Below are 25,652 nucleotides of genomic sequence, written 5' to 3' on the forward strand. Positions count from 1 at the left end.
GCAGTAGGAATTGAAGCTTGTATATTGGGTGAACTTCATTTTAACTTATATGCATACTTTCAGGTGTCAGTTCTACTTTGAACATTGGCTGGGGAATTTTATTTCTATTTATTATGTTCATAGCCATTTTGACTTCGAAGCCCTTATCGTTAAGTCCATCTATTATCTCATTGTTTAGGACTGTTGGTTCGATTCCTTTGATAAACACTGTTGAGCTACTGAGCTTCTTCAGTAGCGTTGTATTGCGATATTATTAAAAAGGCGATGATTGTTCAATATATATATTCACAGTTTATTGTGGTGAAGTAAATAAGCGATACAGAGTCGAAAGGATAGTTAGCTGGATTCAAGACGTGGTCAGATTGAAGACGCGGGGGTCGGTTCAAGACGGTGTCGGATTGAATAGCTCGATTCCAAGACGATGCGCAGTGATTGCAAGATCAAGACTAATTCAAAGGGCAGGCGGGCCGAATTGCCTGTGCCCTAATGCGAACGAGAGAGCGACAGATCGACAGAGTGGTAGCGAAAGGCGATAGAAAGAAAGGTGTGGGATGAAGAGGCGAAAGAGAACGGCTGCATAGGCTGCTGCCGTGAGGGAGCATGAATGCGTGCATGAGTTTGTAGGTAAATGACAATTTAGTACAGTGGGCAGTGCAAACAACGAACAATAATAAGAATTATCTACTGCTGCACCACTGGCTATAATCTATGCATTTGTCCACTATTTGGCTGCGTAACCAAACAAACACTTTTAATCCTTTGCTACTTTTAAGTTGGTAGGTGTAGTAATTCATTTTTTCATTTTCGAGGTATTTCGCAACTGATCGATAGTTTTGTTCGTCATTGACTTGTATTTTTGTTAAATTTATGTTACCCCTTTTTATGGACGTGACATAGAATGTGTTTGCGCCAATTGTATCAGTTATTTTTTTGACCAGTTCAGCACAATTTGCCTGTCGAACATAAATAGGTGGCGGTCTTAATTTTTTGGCCTTGGGTGTTTGGGCGATCTCATCTTCATTTGGGACACTTAATGTCGCAAATCTATTGTTTGCCAGTGCCTTATGTGGTACAGTGTTCTCGGTTATTTTAGTTATTTTAGCTGCATTGTTGTTCTTCACATTTTGTGGGCTCAATTTTCTTTTGATTTGCACATAGCGATCGAGCCCAGTCTGAATTAACGCTCCGTTAGCATTTTTTGAACTTATTGGTTAGGAGAGGTGGGACTTGTCGCAGTGGGTCGACAGTATCGGGCGCTGATCAATTACAGTGGTTGTTGTTGTGGTTGTTGTGGTTGTTGTCGTTGTTGTGGTCGAACACACAGTTTTGAGCGAGGGCATTGTACTAGTTGTTGTCGATGTTAGCAAATCGCTGGTTAGGCAGTACGAGTCGGGGGATGGGCACTGAGCACTTCATGAACCACTTTGCAATGCAGGGGAAAGAGAGCGTGCTCTCTCCTCGTTCACTTGCAGTGATGCGGTTTTTGTTGGTACTGCTGCCTTTGGCGAGCGTATAGAGAAGTACGCGTTGTTTTTTGCTTGCGAGGGCCGACGCTCGTCTTGATGTTGTTGCCGGGCTTGGCTCATTTTGGCTTTGGTTACAGTGCTTGTGCTCTTTACCGAACTGGTGCTCTTATACGTTGACATTTTTTTTTTTCTATTATTTCTATTAATCTTTATTACACGATTGGATGGTATTCATGGGCAGCACGATCACTAGTACCCATGCCTACCCGAGCGCTTTTTCGCGAATTAATTTATAATTAATCGCGATTAATTGATTTTCACGGCGGAGCGATACAAAAATACGTCTGAAGTCGTTGAAAAAATATTTTGAAATTGTAATCAAATAGTTCATTAGGTGGAGAGGGGATAAACGAAAGCGTTTTCTAAGGTTTTTCGCCTCTTGTTCAAGCATGAACTCATTCATTTATTTAAATAATAAAATTCTATAGACATTCATATTTACTATTGTAACAAAAAACCGATCCCTAAATTTAAGTGAAGGGATTACATAAAATATATAGTTTACGACTGTTCGGGTAAGCGGAGAAATATCTGTAAGCCCATTTATAAATACGACAGCCAAACACAAGTGGGGAAAACTCATACGTATGAAAGCGCGCAACATCGGTTCATTGTTGCATTGTTCGAAAATAAAAAAAAGCCCTTTCACTCGTCGGTAGATCTAAAAAATTATCTTAATGCACGGGTTAGTAGTCGTACTATAAGGAATAGGCTGATTGATGTCCATTTAAAAGGTCATATGGCTCAAAAAATACACCACTACTTTCCAAAAAAAAAGTTTAGAAACCGAGAAAATTTCGAGAAGGTGCAACTATGTCGTCCAAGTTAGAAAAATATGTTAAAGTCATATGAAACTTAGGTCAAAGGGCTTATATTTGTTAGGGAACTTCATATTAGGCATCTTAATACTACTTCTCACGACTCAGGTATTCTCTTAAGGCTTTATCCATGCTTAAATGCTTTATCCATTCGGTTATTGGTCCCAATACTTTGGATATAGAAAAAAATGTGTGCCTCCGACTATGAAAATATACTGGACAGTATAATTCTGAATAGGAAATACCATTGTGGTAGTTCGTAGTTCGATCAGGATAATGACCCCGAATAACTCCTAAATGCTGACCAAGAAATGGTGCCTGGACAAAGAAGTTTCCCTGATGTATTAGCCTGATGGAATACCTTAATCCCACAGATCAACTTTGGGAGATCTTAATGAAAAGGACTGGTGGCTATAAGACTAAAAATAGGAATGATTTTTGTCAAAAAGTTAAGTACGAATGGTACTCCATGGATCCATCCATTTGTGACGAACTGGTGGATTCCATAGGTCGCAGATGGGTCGAGGTCACTAAAAATCGTGGTGTCACTTCCAAATATATAGCCTTTGGAGTTAAAAACGGGTTTCATAGCTTTAAGTCGGCCGTTTCTTTTACTTTTTTCAGGCCCTAAAAATGAAACAATTTATTTTTCCTACACTAACTTTTTTAAAATTATTATTTTGTTATGTTTTGATACATAACGGTACTGACTTTTAATCAAAATTATTAAACTTTATTATTTTTTCCATCACTGTATATGGCTCCGATTTTAAGAATACATTTTTGTTTGAATTTACAATCAACTCAACAAATATGTGGACTCTTACGTAAAGGTCATAACACCTCTTTCATGACAAGTGCGAACAGTATTGAAAGATTTCGCAATCCATTTCAAAAGCGCGGAAATGACCGAAACCTATTGGATTTACAAGCATTACATATCAGATTGATTTTCGATATTTTGTAATTTTTTTTTCTTGATTAAAAACTATTTTGCCCTTCAGAAAAATTATTTTTATTCAAGTTAAAAAGGTGGCTCACAATACCCCGAAATTTGTTTTTCCTTGAAATAAGAGGCAATTTTCAATCGTCTGGGTATCATCCAATTTGAAGATATTCGATCAAACTATTTATATATATCCATAATTAATCATACTACACCATTCCGCGTTAAAATTTACAAGAAAACTTGATTTTATGGTCACCTGTTGAACATAAAAACCTCCCCTATTCAAATGTGCAATTTATTTTATTTTAATTTATTTCCTACGCCCACCCCCACCCACTCCGCACATTCCTCATCTATGATGCGGCAGGTCAGCTCAGGTCGCTACATCAGTTGGCACACTGTTGGCATTTGCAAAAAAATAATTTCATCATGACATGGATTCTCAAGACAAATTCGGTTTCGGCTGCTAAAAAGTATTCCATGTATACAATCATATATTTTGGAGTGTTACACGTACACGCATACATGCTTGCTGTCAGTCGGCTCGTGTCACGTCATGAACCGAACACGGTCGGTACCAGAGCCGAAGACCTGGGACCGTACGCTGAAACCTCAGCAGCTGTATGAACTGGCACATCTAGAGCCTAGAAAATATAGTTGGGTAAAGAGTGTTCACTTTAGTGAACAAGTACAGTTCCTCACTTTTAAGTGAGTGAACAACTCACTCACTTTTCTCAGTTGCTTACTTATTTACTCACTTGTTCAGTTGTTTCCTGTTCAGTGGTTCACTCACTTGTTCAATTTTTCCCTGTTCAAGATTAGTCTGCGATACACAAGACAAAATTATTTTGCAGATCTTGCACTTGGCCTTTTGGTCGTCCAAATGCTCATCTGCGTTTTAGATACAAATTCTGTTCACTTGTTTAACGGTACCTAGTAAAGAATTTCGATTTGGGATCAGTGAGTGAACCACTGAACAGGGAACAACTGAACAAGTAAGAGAACAACTGAACAAGTGAGTGAACAGGGAACAACTGAACAAGTGAGCAACTGAACCATGGGGAAATTACTAATAGGTGACGGATTCACCACAGTGCCTTCTCATTCGAGGCCCACCAGCTTGTCAGTTGTTTGCCAAACGTCGACGAAAGAGGTTGTGTAGCGCACGAATTTGTTTCATTGTCTTCTTCTTCTTTTTCTTCATTGTTTACGAATGAAGACGTAAGCGGAAGACAATGAAATTAGCATGCAAGTACTATTTTATTTTGGATGTGTATTTCTTTAATTTTAGAAATGAAAAGAATTAAAATTCAAAAGCAGAAACAAAGACTAATTGGTCAAAAAAAATATCTAAGATTTTATTATAACATACCTATTAAAATGTTATTATTTGTTTTGAACTATTTCGTTTTATTTATTATCGAACATCTTTTCTTTGCTGTCAGCAGAAACAATAAAAACGAAGAGTGCAGAACGTAAAACGTTTGCTATCTGCTAGAGAGAGATAGCTTGCCTCTGTGAGCAAAGCTGCCAACTTTTCATCAGGAAAAAAAGCCATTTCTGACTTGTACAAGACACAAAAAAAGCTGAAAAATTACAGAAAAAAGAACAAAAAAAAAGCGTAATTTTTGGGATTACCAATTTTTTTATTTCTGTAGTATTTCATAGGGTTTTTACTGTAAGACCGCCATTAATTCGTCTAACTCAGCGTAATTGTCTTCAGGCTCGCAATCGTACGACTTGGTCGTACCAATCAAGCGAAGATAATTTTTGGGCACATCATAATCGAAACAGCATTTTCCCAGTCTTCGTAGTTTTGTGACGCTGATATCTGTTGATTCGTCGAGTAAGAGACTGAATTTGGAGTCCCCAATATCGCTGCACAAGTCTTCGAAAAAATGACGCGCCAGAACATTCTTAATGATGCTGGTGCATTTCGTTCGATGCAGCTTAACTCGTCCTGCAGCTCCAACTTCAAAATGTTTGTTGCACAAGTTGCCCAAATGATCAACTTGTGCCATGGATGCATGTTGAGCAATAAAGAGACACAACGCTGCTTCCTGCTCAACAGTTTTAACAGGCAAAGTTCCAAAATCTATTTTGTTTTGTTGTGTGAAGCCGGTCGTCGAACTCGTGTGCTTCCTCGTTTTCGCATGAGCCCGCAGATCACTAAGTTTGGCTATTATTGTGATTTTGCAATAGCTGCAGTACACCCTATGCTCATCAGCATCGTCCTTTCTTGCCCAAGCTTTAAATTCATCGCTTTTAAGCCAAGCATCGCGGCACTTCTGCTTATATTCTTTAGGCATTTCACAAATTGTTATACGTTAACATTCACTTTCGCGCACATAGGGATGGTAGAATTGTATGGAGATGAAATTATTCTTAGAACTAGTGGTGGAGTTGCAAATATCGATACAAAAATATGACAAGTCTCATACTTTTTGATTCAAGTATAGCAACAATAAAAAAAAGCGGAAAAAAGCCAAATAATATTCTAAAACATCCAGAAGTCCCGCTTCCCGCAATTGCCAAACTATTCCCGCAGTTGTTCATCAAAAAAAGCCAGATTTTACGGGAAAAAAGCGGAATCGGCAGCACTGTCTCTGAGAGCTGAGAGAGCTGAGAGGTCCTCCACTCAGCTGACGACGTCACCTATTAGTAATTTCACCATGAACTGAACAAGAATTTAGTGAACATGTTCAGTTCACTCAGTGAAGTGAACAGCTCTTTTTGTTCACTCACTCATGAGCAACCCAACTCTACTAGAAAACATTTTGTGCGCGAAAATATTTCTTATCGCTTTCATACGAATATCAACCCTGATTCTGTTTTCGAGCAGTTTTTTTCGGATCTGAGATTTGCCCAACAGCAAAAATGGGATTAAAAGCTTTACCGAATCTTTGGTGTGGATATATGTATAACCTACCTGATCATGTTCCTTTGGCATTATATGTTGTTGACAGTTATTTTTATTCGTTATACCAAATTCAAGGCAGGGATAACTTTGGTTGCTTTTCTAGTATGTATCGGCTTGTCTGAGTACCGATCTTCGAAAAGCCTGCTGCGAAATTTTCGGACAACCGAAATGCAGGCATGCAATTTTATTGTTTCCATACGAATATTATCCCTGATTCGGACGACGGAAAATTAAGCGTATTAGGCTTTAATCCACAGATTTATATGATTGATATCTTAAACGACGGCTAATTAATGCATTCATATTATAACTTTTTCGGAGTTTTTGAAGTTGTTTTGAAAAAAAATATCGCACAAAAACTACATATTTTGAATTTGAAAGCTGTATATTTCCGAGACGGTAAGCTGAAAACACAAAGTGTTGAGGTGCAATTTATAGCTACATTTATTATCTTTTCAGAATGGCAAATATGATTAAATCAAGATGTAAGATACTTAAGTTATGTTTAAAAATCACGCGATACCTCTGAAAAAAGGTTCATTCTGGGTCACACCACAAAACTATTACAAATGTACATACATATGTATATTTAAACATAACGCAACTCTATAAATTTCTATAAATTGGCCAAAATAAGTCTCTTGTAAATTGAAACCTCTTGTTTTAAATTACATATTACAACACATACCGGGTAATGTTTCGCAGGTCATTATTACTATTCGAGGTTTCTTCAAACCAAATTTCAAGAAGTTTTTCAGCTCCTTCAAAAAAGTGTTCTTCGTTCCCCAACATAATCAGTAGAAGTACGTAAATCAATGTGCTTATCGTACGCTGGACTGGGAGCAAACGCAGTAAGGGACCACATTTTTCATACAGATATATAAAAAATATGGTATTCTTGAGCTCGATTTTGACTTGCCTTGGGTTCGCTATTAGCAATTACACTGTCACTGCACAGTCTGCGAAAACTTTACATACGTTAAAAGAACAATTCCAAACCGAACTCTGTAAGCCAATGAAAAATTGAATAACATTCTGAATTCTGGAATTGAATAGCCTTTTCACAATGTAGAATACATCTTATCCGAAAAGGTCGCGCATTGCACAGCGCAGAGTGTGTGCAAGCGAGAAAGAGAATGAGTGGCCTCGTGCTGGAGGAGGGGGAAGCAACTGAAAATTCATTTCTTCATTCTGACTTCTGGCTGTGCCAAACAATTTTTTTTTCGAAATTTAAACGGGACACCCCCTAATTTTGTTACCTTAGATTAAATAGAAATTTAAATGTTTTAATTTTTTTTTTTTTTAATTTTTTAGAGGTTACTACCAAGTTTTACAAAACATTTTTAATTAATAAAATTTTTAAAAATTGTTGCTGGATGAGATGGTTAATTGGTGAAATCTATTGCATATATATTAATACCATTCATATCGTTATTAATCAGTTATTGGCAGTAAAAAACCTGCACAAGTTGTTGCGAAATAGCTAACTAATTATATCAACCTCAGCAGAACTTATTGATTTTCACCAATCGTTAATTTGTTAACAGTAACTAAAAACAAATAAAAACAAAAAATACAAATACCTTATTATCAATATGAACAAGTTTCTAAGATTCAATATTATATGAAAAAACCGACGAATTAAATTTTATTTAAATTTATAATTACCCCAAAATATTGTATTTTCTTTTCGTGGTAGCAGCCACCAAACATTAAACTAAAAATTTGAAAAAAAAAATTGTGTATTGTTATTGAATATCAAAGAACAGAATTGGTAGGGGGCACCCTTGAAAAAACAAAAAAAAACGAGAAGGAACGTGAGTCGCTTCTGGGGACGCGACTCTACTTATAACCGTACTCAGTCAGTAAATACATTTTTGAGCTTATGAATTTTTAGAATTAAAATAAATTTTACATTTTTTTACATTTTTTTGCTACATCTGTTATCTACGTCTACAATGTATATTCTACATATAACATGTATATTATACATGTACCATTTATATTCTACATCTCCTCCACTAGGGGTTTCTCGCGCACTGAGCGCGGCAGAGTGTGCGAGCGAGAAAGAGAATGAGTGACTGGTTCTTGCAGGAGTGGGCGGGGGAAGCAACAGAAAATGAATTTCTTTGTTCTGGCTATAATTATGATTCAGTCTGATTCAGATCCGGCAATCTGGTGCATATGGTCACTCTCTACGATACTGCGTCTTAGTTTTATCGTATCTTTAAAATTGTGTCTGCCACACATTTTCGTCCTTTGCGGTGGCGGAAGGGGGCGGGGTGAAATTTTGAAATACACTTGTAGCAGTGTGATATCACATGAGTCTGGAAACCAAATTTGGTTTCTCTAGCTCGTATAGTCTCTGAGATCTAGGCGCTCATCAAGACGGACAATCGGACGGACAGATGGACATGGCTATTTCGATTCGGCTCTTGATGCTGATCAAGAATATATATACTTTATTGGGTTTGCTATTTAGTCCCTATTGCTATCCCTATTTACGCAGCAAAATTGTCTAAGTCTAATGTCATATGGCTATAACCCGACACACTAATCTTAATTTTTACATTTTTTGGATACATCTGTCTACGTCTACATCTACAATGTATATTTTACATCTAACATGTACCATTTATATTCTACATCTTCTCCGCTGGCGGGCACTCGCGCACTGAACGAGGCAGAGCGTGCGAGCGAAAAAGAGATTGAGTAGCATGGTCTCTTGCTGTCTCTTTCGTCATTCTGGCTATAATTATGATCCGATCTGATTCAGATTCGGCAATCTGGTGGATATGGTCACTCTCTACGATACTGCATTTAGTTTTATCGTATCTTTAAAATTTTGCCTGCCACAGATTTTCGTCCTTTGTGGGGGCGGGGCGAAATTTTGAAATACATTTGTAGCAGTGTGATGTCACATGAGTCTGGAAACAAAATTTGGTTGCTCTAGCTCTTATAGGCTCTGAGATCTAGGCGCTCATCAAGACGGACAGACAGACATGGCCATATCGACTCGGTTATTAATGCTGATCAAGAATATAAATACTTTATGGGGTCGGAAACGTTTCCTTCTCTGCGTTGCACACATCCACTTTTACTACAAATACATTATACCCCTTAACTCTTTTTGAGTACGGGTATAATTACTTCGGGCACAAACTGTTTTCTAGACTCTGTGCGGACGGCAGTACTCATTTCACCAAAAATAAGAAGCCGATAGATACTCGAAAAGTATCCGATGGTATTGGGTGTTTGTTGGTTTGTTGGTCTGTTGCTAGCCCCTAGCCACATTGCTTTGCCATCAAAACGAAAAAGTCAGTCGCTCCTGCACTCGTAAAAAGCAAGACTTTTCCGTTTTCAAAACGGCAACATATATCTCGCTGAAATGATATGTAAACGCCTTTTTATACAACAAAACTAATCTTAATCTTAATCTTAAAATGAAAAAATAGATGTCTTATTGATGCAGTGACATGAATTTGACACCATTACCAGTGCAATTGAGCTTGTGCCATTTTTATAAATAATTATTTTTTTAATAAACCTCAAATTTTGATCTGAAAAAATATTTCTGTGCAACAACAAATAGTGAATTCCTGATCCCGATTTGGTTAAATCTGTTATATATAACAGATTGGTTTTTGTATGAGCCGACGCGTAAGTATAACAACAGTAAATTTTACGCTTAACAGCACAGGGAGTTAATATATCGACTATTGCAGATTCCAGAGCACGTTGAAATTAAAAGTGTGACCTTTCTTCTAGCGGCCAGTGGTGTGACCACAGGTGTGCACTGCATTCCGAACGATTACTCTGCTCAGACAGCTGCTTGGTTTTGTTTAAAGATAATAAAATGCACTTCTTCGACTGGGGCCGCTCTTCCCCAGCCATATCCTGGGCTCCCCAATATTTTATTGGCAAGATAATGTGTCTGACTATTAGCAGCAGCAGATGGCGACGCCTCCCGTGCCGGACACTGTGAAGAAAAACTGTTTTGAAAACAATATATGTTTTATATTTATGAAAATTAATAAAAATAATAAATTATAATATCTATATAATTGTCATTCATATAATACTGCATTAGCTAGATTCTATTTGTCTTCATTATTAAAATATTTCATTTGGTTTTGTGTACTCTTATTGCAATGTTTGCGTCGTGTTTGCTGGCAAATTATATAAAATTGATATCTTTTTCGAGGTGGGTCGAAACATACCAAAAAAACAAGCAAATACTTTGGATAATTTTCCAGTATATACCGATCTTTTTGTTTTTTGATCTGAGTACTGCCACTAACCATACAGTATATAGATGTGCCAGTTCATACAACGCGGGGTGTTTTTTTTTCGATCTTAAAGCCTAGTACTCAGAAAAAAAAATAATTTACGGCAAAAACTGTTTCCTAGGCTCTGTACGGAAGCACTAAACATACAGTATATAGATGTGCCAGTTCATACAATGAAAGGGGCGCATACAGATAACAAAAAAATTTTGTTGAAAAAACAAAACTCCAAATAATGAATAAAAAATATAATAGCCACTGAGAAATATACAAAATAAAGGATTGATGGTTGCCCAGGGCCCGGTTGAGGGTTGATACGGCCCTGAATAGGTCGAGTTTGGTTTTAAAGTTGTTATTTGTTTGCATTGTGTGTATTTCAGTGTCAGCCAAAAAGAGGTTGCAAAATTAAAAAATATTTTATGAACGCTTTGAATAAAATAAATGTACACATCTAGTAGAACATTTTCCAGAGCTTTAGCGAATCTAATTTTCAAAATTTTATAGTTTTGGAGATATGAGCAGAGATAACATCCTTTATTTTTATATATTGTATTTATTTCCCACCCCCACCCACTCTGCCCATTCCTCAGTTATATTGCGGCAGGTCAGCACAGGTCGCTACATCACATCAGCCCTCAAAACAAAACGAAAAACATATTCAAGCGGAAAAAAATTGTAGAGCCCACACACAAGCATAGTATGTGTGAATACATGGCACACACACATTTACTTAACCTGGAAACGAAACTCAAAACAAACTCAAAACGGTTTCGGAAAATAAGAATTAATACAAAATTTTGTCGTGTCTGTTTACACACATACATTTTCAATTCTCAGCTTGCTTTCGCTTCCCGACATGAGTCATACATGCCGAACGGCCCAGCTCCCGACCCGAATGTCTCAGCCTCACAGAGCCGAAGCGCCTGGGAGCCGGGACAGAACACTCAGCTGCGCCCCTTTCGTTGTATGAACTATGTTTAGTGCTACCGTACAGAGCCTAGAAAACAGTTTTTGCCGTAAAACATTTTTTTCGATCTGAGTACTAGGCTTTAAGATCGAAAAAAAACACCCCGCGTTGTATGAACTGGCACATCTATATACTGTATGGTTAGTGGCAGTACTCAGATCAAAAAACAAAAAGATCGGTATACACTGGAAAATTATCCAAAGTATTTGCTTGTTTTTTTGGTATGTTTCGACCCACCTCGAAAAAGATATCAATTTTATATAATTTGCCAGCAAACACGACGCAAACATTGCAATAAGAGTACACAAAACCAAATGAAATATTTTAATAATGAAGACAAATAGAATCTAGCTAATGCAGTATTATATGAATGACAATTATATGGATATTATAATTTATTATTTTTATTAATTTTCATAAATATAAAACATATATTGTTTTCAAAACAGTTTTTCTTCACAGTGTCCGGCACGGGAGGCGTCGCCATTTGCTGCTGCTAATAGTCAGACACATTATCTTGCCAATAAAATATTGGGGAGCCCAGGATATGGCTGGGGAAGAGCGGCCCTAGCCGAAGAAGTGCATTTTATTAACTTTAAACAAAACCAAGCAGCTGTCTGAGCAGAGTAACCGTTCGGAATGCAGTGCACACCTCTGGTCACACCACTGGTCGCTCGAAAAATATATGACATCTGTTTGCTAGCAAACAGTTTTTCGATCTGAGTACTTGGCTTAAGAAATAGAAAAATATGGTATTCATTTAAAGTTGAAAAAATCAAACTAGATAATAAGTGAATTCTATTGAGAAAAATATTTTTATAAAATGTTTTAACATACTAATAATCTGAAATTCCCATCTGAATCTGCCCATGTCATATATATCGAAATTCCTATCAGTTCTTATCGAGGAAAGCAACCCTACATATGACGCACGAAGAGAACAAAGATGGCGTTCCCGAGCACACGAAAACTAAAGCAAGGTGAATGCTAAGTAAAGAATCTATTAATGTATATTAAAAATGTTCATAACGTTTGGAAATTATTAAATAAAATGTATATTTACAATGTGTAAATTAAAAAAACTATTATGTAATTCGTCAATGTTACTTTTTTGAGTTTAATGTAATAATAAACATACATATATTGCCTGTAGTTGTCCTGGACTGAAATTACGAATCGAAAAATTGTCTTGCACAAGGTAACTTATAAATCTAATCTAAACTTAAAGATTTCGGATATTTAAAGAAATTAAACATGCCCTATACGTACATTTGTAAAGATATACCTATATTTATATATTCAGATATATATATGTACGTATACATAGGCTGTGGCTTTACATCGGTACTCTCGCTGCAACAAAAGGAATCCCAAAATACGTAAAAAAAAAGTTCAATTAACTGGATATTAGCGTGAGTAAAGTTATATTGATAGTTTTGTGTACATATTTCCTAATGTTAAATATTTATGTGTATACATTTTTAAAAACCACCATTTTTGTGTTATAATCAAATATACATTTGTAAATAAATATGTATGTACACATGTACATTCGTAAACAATACTGGTTACTGGAGCCTTTGGAAATATCACTGTATGTACATAGAATGTGTATATGTGTATAAATACGTATGTGATATGTACTATCTGTATGGACAGGCCTGTAAATTTACATTGTTTGGTTTTTAATTGGCCAAAGTGTATCAAAGCCGAAATTCTATATAAAGTAGCTACAATAATGAGTATTAAAAGCTTGTCTGGTGGTAAGGTAAAGCGTGTTCTTATCAGCTTAGTACGATATATTAGGCAGATATATAGTATACATACGTATGAATATTTTTCTTGGTTAAGATGACAAGTGGAGCCGTTCGAGCAATTTTGGTTATGGCTGTTCCATGGTAGTCCTCTTTAAATTCAATGTTTTCTCGTTTGGATTCCAGTTGCACATACATCTGGAACAGTTTAATGAATGTATTCCGTCGATTGAAATGTAATCTGATGCTACAGAAAATGCTTCTGCCTTGCAGCAAAGTTAATTAGCCTCTCTTCATTTATGGATATTGTAGACGCAAGCCAAAATCAGCCAGCTATCCATCTCTAATGTAGCATACTATACTAGCCTTACAGTTGTTAGGTTTCGAATTTTTTGATATATTCTTCTTTTCATGCATATCGTATAGCCACAATAGTAACCATGGTTGAAAAAATGATCGTGACAGAAATCTGCCGTTCTAGCCGTTCCCATACGAAATGCCTTCGTAATTTGCTCCGCCCATTACCAATATCGCATGCAATCGCTCAAAATACTCAGCATTGAAAAAACGCAGCTCGTGCTGGCTTCGTTCGGATCACTTTCTTGCTTATTGTGTTTATTTCTTTACTCATATATAAGCCCAGCTCGTGCTGGCAAACGCCTCGTTCGGATTAATTCTTAACCACTCACCCAAATCGCAGCTTTGTTTACAATACGATCATAGCTAACATGTGTGAGAACGGGTTGACACTTATACTTGCAAATGCAAAGAGAGTCGAACGTGAGAACAAGCCGAAGGGGCATGTCTGTTTGCCGACTCCTTCACTTAAATAAAATCATGCGAGCTGAGTTTACTCATTCCGTCCTTACTTATAATCAATACGATCATTATTGAGCCGAAGTAACAAACACCCGAAATAAGAATGAGCATGATGCAAGTGTGTATCCGTCAACACTGAGCGAGTTAATTCCGGTTATTTTTAAGTTAACGTTTTTGCAATCACCCAATGCCGCATCAATAGCCAAGTCGATATACCCATGTCTGTCTGTCCGTACATCTTATTTGTCGCCTATTTCTAAGAGACTATAAAAGAGCTAGGGCAACCTCATTTTGTATCCAGACTTCTGTGATCTCACAATGTTACAAGTGTATTTCGAATGTTCGACCCGCCTCATTCCGCCTCCACAAAGGACGCAAAGCTGACATCCACAATTTTGCAGATACGATAAAATCAAAAACGCAGTATTGTCGAATTTGAATCAGATCGGATCATTATTATAGCCTGAACGAAGAGATTAATTTACTGTGGTTAAGCTACCCCCTTCCAGCTCTGCAGCGCTTACTCTTTCTCTCTCTCGCTCGACCTAAAATTTCGTTACATAAAACAGAAGTGGTTTTCGAGGTTGGTGTACAAAGTGGCAAAACTCTGCGAATTGGGAGGTCTAGGTCAGGGATCGGCACGCACTCACATATTTTTTGGTGCGTTTGTGTGCGAAGACAACAGACACGAAGGCAAAAAGTTTCTTGCTTTTCGCTGTAAAAAATTATTTCAGATAAAGCAAGATGTTTTGTGCCAAACAAAATAAAAAATCATAAACAACCATAATTAACCAACAAAAAAGTAGTAAAATATAAAAAAACGTAAGAAAAAATAAGAAATAACTCATAATAAAAAACTAAAGAGTAGTAACATAAAAACTAATAAATGAAGAAAATCATTAGCAACAAAAAAATTTAATTAGTTTATCGTCTGAGTTACCGAGTCCAAATCTATTGCTCCTCTGAATTCCTTAATACGCATGAGATCGGTTGGATGTGAATCGCTTATTTTACTTCTGAGCTTGCTCAGAATTATTTTAAGACTAGAAAATGCAGCTATACATATGTTGTACCAAACATTGAGTAGAGCCAAAAAAATTAAGTTTGGAGGTGCGGATACTTTTCATCATCAATCCCTACCCAAAAATGTTTTCCTAGCATCATTCCGTAATTGAACAAGCTCTTCACGTAATGCGGTTTCTAGATCTTATAGTTCAACGGAAAATGGAAAATCATGTTACACAATTGCATGTCATTCAATCTTAAAATCTTGAAACCTTTCTCGAAAATTTTCGGTTAAACTCGGACTACAGCTGCAAATTCTTGAATTTTATCGTCACTTTTGATTTTTAATTCGGAAAATATATGCGACGTTATTGTAAAACGACAATCATGGGGTGCCACAGAAATCACTATTGAAATGGGAAACCGCGCAGAGGATTTCCGCTTAAAAATTTCCGCCGTGCCACAGAATTCCGAGCGATTTCATTTTCCTTAGCATTGTCACAAACCAAATTCGAACTAAGGCTAGGGTTGACACCTTTCATTGATTGATTTTATCATATCAAAACAATTGGTTTTTCTTTTTTTCTTTTATGATATAAAAAGCAAAAAAAACATCCCATATCGTGCGAGTCAAACAAAACAATGTACTCGGCAACTCTAGCAGTTGTCTGGCAACTCTCCAAGCATGGCAGCAATCAGCTGTTAAAAAAAAACACACATCTGAATTTTACGGTGAACTTAATTAAAATGCTTTTACCGAGACTGTTGGCCATCGAAGAACTACGGAGGCAACATATTAGAATACAAACCATGCGTCGCAGGCTTCTCAGATGCGCATCGGACTCGTTTTCGCGTTCAGACGATACGTATATGGTTTTTGTGATTGTCTTCTCAAACTACTGCTAATTTAGTTAATTACAATTACCATTTTTTGGTATAATGATCGCTATGCTTGTATTTGTGCTGCCATGGGTCTGCGCTTAGCCGATCAGGGATTTTTGACATAAATGCAATAGCAATAATGTGTAGAAATGGTTTGTTAGTTTTGTTTTGGCATTTTGAAGCGATGTCACCTGGTAGAACTACAAATGACTACAAATGTTTTCACCATTTGCACAAAAAGTATGCACACGTTTGACGTAAAGGAAGTTTTATTACAATGAGCTATTTTTTTTTGGAATGCTTAATTAAAGAAAAACAGAATGCTTTCAATATAATTAATATTAAATATATTTCTCCGAATTCGACTTAAAAAAGGTGGCATTACTGTATTAACTTCTAATGTCCGAATCGCCCTAGGTGGCAACCTCGGTCTTCAGCGGATTGAGAGCGGAATCGTTAAGTGAAAATTCAGTCAGCGGATTGAATAGTGATTTACTAAAACGCTTATTTTATTAACTTAACATGTATAATGTTAAATTATTTGGATGAGGGTTAACCACCAATTGAACAACCTTTATGGGAAAGAAAGATTCGAATCGTTTTAGGTGTGTGTTTATGGGTGTATTTAATCAAATCGCTGGATATTTGTGAGCGATTTTGATTCCGCTGAAAAATCGGTGTGTGTCATGGCGGAATGGAATTGAGGTGATTTTCCAGCGGAAGTGATTTCAGTGGCACCCCTGAATATTGTTGTTTTGAAGGCTAGTGGGCAATAACGAAAGTTTTGTATCGAAATGGGCTATTGATCGAATAAGTTCCAAAATTGTCTTGTTTTTACCTTGCAAGGAAAGATTAAGTGTAATGTAGAATCGAAATGCATCGAAAAGTCAGGATTTTCTATAGATACAAGGAGATCTGCAGCGTTGTTTCCAATTGTTTCAAAAAAGCTTGTGACTTCTTTACGCAAATTAAAGAGCCGTTCGATGTATTTCCCCCTACTTATCCACCGTACTTCTGTGTACATTAAAAGGTCACCATATTTAGCTTCTAAACTTTTCACAAACTCAACAATTTGAACTTCATATGAGTCAAAGCATTGTGTCCACCTCTTATTTTGTTTATTATTTGCACAGAAATGTTCATAACAGAGATCATTTTGAGTTTTCTAGCAAGAAGGGCTTGTTGTCTTGGTGTATCATACAATGGAATGAGGGGCAATGAATTCCATCGGTACATACTGCACTTAATTTTTTCGAATCGACAAAACACAAAACTTTCGATAATAGTTGGTGAAATAATACCTCCCCTGTAACATGACCATGAAGAAAAATCAAGTCAAATAGTTTCTCAAAGCAGACTAGATTCTTATCGACTGTTTTTACGCAGATGCTTTTGTCTAGCGAAACAAACAAATATTTGCAATTACTCATCCTTTTTTTCGCTTGACCATGAATAAATGTACTAATTTCTTCGTGCGATCGTACGGGCAGGTAAAGCTATATCATCGAATGTTTGAACTATGGCACTTTGTTCTGCATCTAAGCATTGTAAAACATCCAACATTAATGTTTTAAAGAACACACCGTCTGTAAAGGTGCGACATTGTCTGGCTAATGCAAGAGCTACGCTATATGAAGCTTTGAATATAGGAGCTGGAACGTTTGGTAATGCAATACTTCAATTTTCTGCGCATCATATGTAAGAAAAAAATACGTTTTCCAATTCCGCCATAATAAAAGCCTGAAAATATACTGTTAGCCGAGATTGGAGGAGAAGGAGAAGCTTTTATCAAGAATTATCTTTTTTCTAGGAGATAATAGTAAAGGAAACATGACTGAAAATAACAAAAAATCCCGAAAAGTTAACTTAAGCTTATTTTAGGTCAATAGGGTTAGATCATTGCGCGCAACTCACAGTGTTCCCCCCGTTTTTACTATGTGCCTTCGAAAAGCTAAGTTTTTTCTTCACTCACAATCCACGTGATTTTCTGGTAGAGAGAACGAGAAAACAACACACAAATTTGATGTTTTATACCCGTACTCAAAAAAGAGTTAAGGGGTAAATTGTATTTGTGGTAAAATCGGATGTGTGCAACGCAGAGAAGGAAACGTTTCCGACCCCATAAAGTATACATATATATTCTTGATCAGCATCAATAGCCGAGTCAATATAGCCATGTCCGTCTGTTCGTATGTCCGTTTGTCCGTCTCGATGAGCGCCTAGATCTCGGAGACTATAAGAGCTAAAGCAACCAAATTTTGTTTACAGACGCACTGCTACAAGTGTATTTCAAAATTTCGCACCGCCCCCACAAAGGACGAAAATCTGTGGCAGGCACAATTTTAAAGATACGATAAAACTAAAAACGCAGTATCGTAGAGAATGTCCATATCCACCAGATTGCCGAATCTGAATCAGATCGGCGCATAATTATAGCTAGAATGCTGAAATTAATTTTCAGTTGCTTTCCCCGCCATCTTCAGCGAGAGACCCGCTAAATGGTACATTTATAATCTGCTGTAGATAACAGATGTTGCAGAAAAATTTAAAATGAAAATTTTTTTTAAATTCTAAAATTCTAAAAAATCATATGCTCAAAAATATACAGTTGGGTTCAATGAAATAGTAGTGCCGCACCTCATCACTTTCAAAACTCTTTTTGAGACACTTCCAGCTATCCAAATTGAACAAATGATACCTTTTTAAATAGACTGGACTGTTACCATTAGAAAACCGAAGAAATGTCAATTCATTTGAATTCCATTTTCTTGTTTTACATGACATAAGCCGAATACCCATGAAATTTTCTGTTCAATGAAATAGTAGTGTTTTTTTTAGAACATTGAAAAAAACAACGAATCTCAAATAAAAACATATAATTCATGTTTTTCATGTTTCCTGAGCTTTAATATTTAGTTTTTAATCAATTTGGTTTTCATTTCGAACTTGCACCGGCCGGATATGGGTCATTAATCTCTTGCCAACGCTTCAATAGGATTTGAGCCAATAATCCATGAACCACTTGCTAAAACTTGGCTCTGGTTCACGGATTTGCAGTTGCAATAATGTATTTGGTATTCCCCCATAAGATTTCGATGAGATCAATATCCAGTTGGACAGTTGGCCATGGAAAAACGTCGATCTTTTCCGATAAAAATCTATTCCTAGCGAGCTTTTATGGGTGTTTCAAGTCATTATCCGGTTAAAATATCCTTTTAGCAGGAATTTTTCAACTGTAATATGAATGTAATGTATTCTAAAGTATGCCTACATCCTCAGTTTTGCTCAAAACCATACTATACTCAAACGCCAGGCCAGAAAGTACTAGCTCATATGAGCTGGGCCCCATAAGGCTCAGCCTAGCATGACCAATGCTAATTTTTTCATGATTTTAGGTGGTAATCGGATTTCTGTGAATGCCAAACATAATCTTTTGAGTTTATCTTACCATATAATACAACTTTACTATCTTTAGTCAAAAGTATTTTTGTCACTGTGACACAGGCCATTCCACATGCGTTTTTCCAAACTGAAGTCGTGCACCCATGTACTCTTAGACCCAAACGCGGTGCTTTCTGGGACTTCTTGCATTCAATTGCATTCATTCTTGTAATCAACCGTCTAAGAACCGTCACAGTTCTTTAAAATTTTTTTCATAATTTTTGAGGATATTAAAGGCCTGGTCTTGCCTTCGACCATCGCCGACCATCCTCTAAAATATAAGTTTTTCGCATACAAAATCGATTTCCAGTCTACTTCTTTTAGTTAATTGGGTTAAATACAGTAGTGAGAGTGCCTACAACTTAGTTTTCAATCCCATTATACCTCCTGCCTTAAGTTTTTAGTCTAAATCTTAGGTCTCCTCTTCTGGACGGAGCAATGATTTCTTCAACGCTTCAAAATCAAAAGTACCGCTATGTTCAAAACTTTCTTTCATCAAATTATTCGATATCTAAATTGAGCTACGGATGGTGACTTATTTAAAAAAATTAGCTTTGCTTTTTCATTTTTAAAAATTAATTTAACCCAGCACTACTATTTCATTGAACAGCAGATATCATGGGTAGTTGTCTAAAGTCATAAATAACAAGAAGATAGAATGCAAATGTAATGGGGTTTCTTCAAGTTTCTAATGCTTACATTCCAGGCTTTCCGTAAAGGTATCACTTGTTCAATTTGAAAGACTAGAAATATCTCAAAAAGGGTTTTGAAAGTGATGAGGTGCGGCACTACTATTTCATTGAACACAACTGTATATACGGACTGAGTACGGGTATAAGTAGAGTCGCGTCCACAGAAGCGACTGCCTACTACTTATGCTACTGCCTACTGTGCGTTTTCCTGCTTCACACTGAAAACAATAAATTTCTGAAATAGCAAGAGAATACGTGTTCCAAATAAAAGAACCGAAGAAAAAAGAGACAAATTTGCTAATCCGGAAGGCACACTAGCTCCGTGGCATGTTTTGAAGCATTTCAAAGAGATGCGAACGAAACTTTGTGATTTTAGTCCGCATTACTCGCACTCTGTATTTCGTGATTTGCGTTGTTTTGAATCTGACTGAAGGAAGAATTCGTAATGGATTTCTTTGGATTCCAAAGCATTAAACAGTCATGAGCATGAGTGCCGAGAGTCTTGATATGCCCAAATTCCTGGCAGTTTTTGGATTGTACAGTGGTTTTCGTTTTACGTGTGTTGATCATAGGGACTGCAATTAGTAGATGGCAAATTTTCTGGAGTTCCTTAAGTTTAAGTTTTTTTCCAGTGGTTACTCTTAATATTAAACAGCTCAAACTAAACGGTGATGTTTTAATTTGAGCTTAATTTCTTAGAAGTCGTTTTTAAAACCAGCCGACAGTTACAGTCAAATTTGTTATCTGTAGAAGTACAACATGAGTGTCTGGGGAGCACGACCGACCGTAGATATTGAGGGATCTAGTTTGGAGCTAATCTCACTGGATGAATCCGTGGTCTTTGGCAGACTTTAAAACTATCCGGATCGATTATAGATATATTTGCGCATGAATTTGAAATCTTATGACTTTGAAGAGTCGAAGTTAAAGCACGGCTCTGAACGTCGGGCTAAAAATTAAACCCGAATCAATTGATCAAGAAATTCGATCATCGAACAGCAACTGCGGGGCTACTACAATGGATGTAGTTCCAAAAGCTTTTTTATTTGCTTAAGCGACCGTGGCTTTTCGCTCAGCTCGAAACCGAAGGCCTTTGTCGTAGCTCATATTGGACGGTGTCAGGCTGCATTTAATCTCATACACGAACGATTGATTTGCAAAGGGGAATAATACATTTAAAAAATATATATTTCCGAAAATAAATGTAAATCTTAATATACATATTTATGTATGCATAAGCTGTACATTAATAATTTATTAATAACTTTTCCATTTCAGATCCATTGCCAAAACTCCGTCTTTAATTGTGGTGCAGATATGGCTACCAGTGATGACGAGCCAATGCACTTGTATGAAGTGTTTCAAAACTGTTTTAATAAAATAGCAAACAAACAACCAACGGGCACAGCCGGATCTGACCGTGGAGGTGGAGGGGGGTATCACTCACCTTACGGAAACCTTGGAGTAGAAAATGGCATGTATCCAAATGATTTTAACTCAATTCATGACGCCAATGGAGGAAACAATCGATTTCCTAATACAACAACAGTTGACCAGTATTTTGATTCAGCTGTTACGAGTAGCGGTGCATGGTGTCCATCCCAAATGAACAGTGGTAATAATTATATGGGACACACCTCTTATCAAAATACCGTTCCACTGACTTGTCATACTTTGGACCAGCAAGTGCATAATGCGGACGGGTTGTCAAGTGCAACAAGTATTGGTATCAACATGGGTAGCGAAAGTGGTCATGCTATGCATTGTTCGGTGTCAACTTCTCTTCCGCCAATGAGTTCTTTTAGAGCTAGTGCCGGTAGTTTGCCTAGCATCAGCGGACAACCACCTGTCCATCCACCAGCCATATTCAACTCACCACAGGCACACAATCAAAGCCAAGTAGTACAAGCACAGCATAGTTCGTTATCCACGGCTGGACCGCATGGTCATCATTCGCTCAATCACACTTCACATTCTCATGCACATTCCCATCACAGTCAGCAAAACAGTCCTGCGGTGCAGAGTGCAGATACATTCAGCGGAGTTAGTGCTGGAGTTAATGTGAAAGTGGCTGGAGCTGGTAATTCTTCGGCAACATCATTGAGGCAACAAATGTATTTACCAGCTAATGTAGCTGATCAAAGTATTAGTAGTTTCGGTTCAAATCCTTCTACGCCCGTAAATTCACCACCCCCTTTGACTCAATCTGTTGGGGAACCGTCTGTTACTGCTCCAGGTGGGTGGGGCCATTCTGTGTTAAATGGTGGCACAAATTCGAATTACGCGAACGATATGGTTCCTGTAACTAGTTTACATACAATGGCTTCTGTATTTCAAGGCGTACGCATGGAGGAAAGATTAGATGATGCACTTAACGTACTGCGAAATCATTGCGAGCCCGAAATTACACCAAACGTTAACCCATCTATTGCATCAATTGACAATATAGATGCAATGTCTTCATTTGTTCCCAATTCCCCTTCGCATCTTTTAAACGTCACCGCCTCCGGAAGTGGAAGTTCTTCTGTTACCAACACGTCCAATACACTTGTTCATGAAGTTCTGTCTATGGGAGCTGCCGGAACATCAGTTCAAACAGTTGGCGAAGATGGATTGGCGCATTTAAAAACAGATCGAAATTCATTAACTTCAACAACTAAACAAACAAAAAAACGGAAGGAACATACTGTAACCAATACTATATCATCAGTCTGCACCACCTCGAACCTGACTAGCTTAGAAGTTTCCGATACAAAACCAACAAGTTCTATAGAATCATTAAATGCAACCCAATTGCAACAGCTTTCGCAAGGTGTAAAATCATCAAAAAGACCACGCCGATACTGCTCTTCGGCGGATGATGATGATGACGCAGAACCTGCTGTAAAGGCGATTCGAGAAAAAGAACGTCGTCAGGCCAACAACGCTCGCGAAAGAATTCGCATACGAGATATCAATGAGGCATTGAAAGAATTGGGTCGAATGTGTATGACTCACCTAAAATCAGATAAACCACAAACTAAGTTGGGAATTCTTAATATGGCTGTTGAAGTTATTATGACCCTGGAGCAACAGGTTCGCGAACGAAATCTGAATCCCAAGGCAGCATGTCTTAAACGACGTGAGGAAGAAAAAGCCGAGGACGGCCCTAAGCTGAGTGGCCAGCATCACATGATACCACAACCACCGGTTGGAGCGTCCGGAAGCAGCTATCACAGCCAATCGACGCAGCTTGTGCCACCGTCATCGCAGACTATAAGTACCATGACCATATCCTTACCTGTTAACAATGCTACCAGCGTCTTACCACCACATTTACAGCAGCAACAACAATCACAACTCGGACACGGTCAGCTTCCGCAATAGCATGCACTTAGAAACCCCTCTGAAATCGCCCCTATCTTCCATAAAAAACCAATGTATTCAAGACTCTACCAAGTACTCATCAAACTCGGAACTCGAGCATCAGATTTAAAAAAAATATATTTTGGCGTTCCTTTCCAAAATGGCAGTCTCAAGCAACATAACTCTTTTAAAATGTACAACACTTTTAACAAACATCGCCTAAACGATTGTCAATATGACCAGGTTTACTTATTAATATGATTGTATATAGCTATTCCACTATTTTTTACCTGGGAAGATATTTTACGTTTCATAGATAATTTGATTAAATAATTTGTTTTAATTTTATATCTGTACGATATTACCGTAGCCATATTTTTTATATACAATTACAGCATACATAACGACATAATTAACTGTAAGTAGTTAAAGAAAACTACAATGTAAAAACATAGGCCTATTTCTTTTTATTTCCCAGAGATACAGGAATAAATATGTCCATATTCATTTTTTATTGGGTTTGTGATTAAAGAAAATTTATTGAACGTAAGGGTAATAAAATATGAAAGTAATCGTTAATTAAGATTAGCTCATAATTGTTGTATTGTAACTTAAGGCTTCAAAGGAAATTTGTAATATGGTTATCAATTATATAGTTTTCTACTATAGGGGACTGGAACTTTCAAATTATGGCGATGTAATATAATCTGGAATATAGTCATGACATAGTGACAGCGAGACGGATAAATTTCAGAAGACTGTCTAATATTTTGAACTCATATATGGAAGTGATTTCTAAAGTTCATCGTCAGAATTTAATGCAGTGATCGGCACGTAATCACTCGCATGTTTTGCAGTGCGCTTGTGTGTTAACATAGGATCAACCCGAAGTTGTCCGCGGCCGACCCCGATTTATTGCTTTACACTGTGCAACACGATTTGTAGTTCACGTTGCAAATATTTCGTGCTGAAACTTTCCCGTAAAATAAAAATTTATTTGATACTGAAGATATTGGGATTTCCTGGCAGCTTTACAATTTTTTCCTTTTTTTTTTCAAAGTAACTTGCATCACACATGATATTTTTTAAAAATTCCCATCGGTAAAGAGTCGGTTTTGCTTTGCTAAGCTAGTGCAATAGCTAAACTTTTATCTTCAGCTAAACATAATTTTAAAAATTTAGCTTACAGTTCCAAAACTTTTTGAACGCTATCAACCCCCATGAATTGGCTGTATTATTGCTTTATGTTGTAATACAAAATAAATTACATTTACAGGCAAATTACATCATACAATTGCACTACTCAACTAAATTGAACTTGTATTTTCGCTTCGGGCCATCCCTTCTTTTTTCTGAGAGATTAAAATACAATTTTTTTTTAAGAACTACGCTTTTTTGTATGTCAAAAAAATTTGTATTTTAAAGAATTCACTTTAAAGCTTAATATTTCCAAGACGGTAAGCTGAAACTACAAAGTGTTCAGGTCCACTTCATGTTGCATTTATATACTATTCATAATGAAAAAGTTTTTTACAACCAGATGTAAGATACTAAAGTTATGTGAAAAAAATAGGCGCTACCTCTGAAAAAAGCTTAAAAAAATACCAGTTTTAAAAATGTATTAAACAAATTCTGTCATAGAAAAGAAAATGTGTCATAAAGCATTTTTAAAGCCCCAAATCTATAAAAAAAAAACGTTGGTTTGGTTCGAAGCGGAAAAATGGTGTTGGATGAAAAAAAATGTTGTATACTATTATTAAAAATGTTGTCTTCCAGTATGCTATCAAATAGTTGTGGACCATGGTAATGCATTGTCGACGACTGACAAAAAAGCTAGATAATAAGAGCCGAAGACACTCGAAGGCTAGCTGTTTTTATACCCGTACTCAGAAAGTTAAGGAATATATTAGATATGTGGTCGAAGTGAATATATGTAACTCACAAAAGGAAATATTTTCGTCCCCATAAAGTATACACTTATGGACAAAATAATAGGTTTTCTTTTTCAACTTTTAGTTTCTAATTAATTTCTTCTCTAATCTCAACAAATCAAAGTTTTTCCAAATCTTATATTAATGGTCTTTAAAGAAAAATTAAAAACAGTTTCACGGACCCTTTACCCTTTACAAGAAAATTAAATATTTCCTTAAATCCGTCAATTTTGGCTGGACACAATAATAGGTGTATGAAGCAAAACATTAACCTGTAGTTTATTAAAATAATTATTTGATTGCAGAAGGTAAGGTAT

General features: G+C 36.7%; 2 protein-coding genes across 8 annotated transcripts in view; one reads left to right on the forward strand and one right to left on the reverse strand.

Annotated features, from left to right (window-relative positions):
* Positions 1 to 7,068, reverse strand: part of LOC111073820 (S-adenosylmethionine decarboxylase proenzyme) — a 33,221-nt gene extending 26,153 nt beyond the window's left edge. For 3 of the 7 annotated variants that reach the window (XR_005967957.1, XR_005967956.1, XM_041593730.1), the window contains exon 1: positions 6,902 to 7,059. Coding sequence is in view for 5 of the 7 variants with exons in the window: in XM_041593730.1 (XP_041449664.1) it covers positions 6,902 to 7,005 (104 nt within the window). In the remaining 2 variants the exon portion in view is untranslated. Of the gene's footprint in view, positions 1 to 6,222; positions 6,246 to 6,901 lie in introns of those variants that run through there. The other 4 variants (XM_041593728.1, XM_041593727.1, XM_041593729.1 and 1 more) reach the window with 4 other exon arrangements.
* Positions 7,069 to 12,243: 5,175 nt separating this feature from the next.
* On the forward strand, positions 12,244 to 24,438 carry LOC111073822 (protein daughterless). The gene is made up of 3 exons (XM_022366334.2): positions 12,244 to 12,664; positions 12,770 to 12,878; positions 21,338 to 24,438. The coding sequence occupies exon 3, from the start codon at positions 21,377 to 21,379 to the stop codon at positions 23,423 to 23,425; it is 2,049 nt and encodes a 682-aa protein (XP_022222026.2). The 5' UTR covers positions 12,244 to 12,664; positions 12,770 to 12,878; positions 21,338 to 21,376; the 3' UTR covers positions 23,426 to 24,438.
* The last annotated feature ends 1,214 nt before the right edge of the window (positions 24,439 to 25,652 follow it).

The sequence above is a fragment of the Drosophila obscura genome, unplaced genomic scaffold (genome assembly GCF_018151105.1).
Source record: "Drosophila obscura isolate BZ-5 IFL unplaced genomic scaffold, ASM1815110v1 contig_199, whole genome shotgun sequence".
NCBI lineage: Eukaryota > Metazoa > Arthropoda > Insecta > Diptera > Drosophilidae > Drosophila > Drosophila obscura.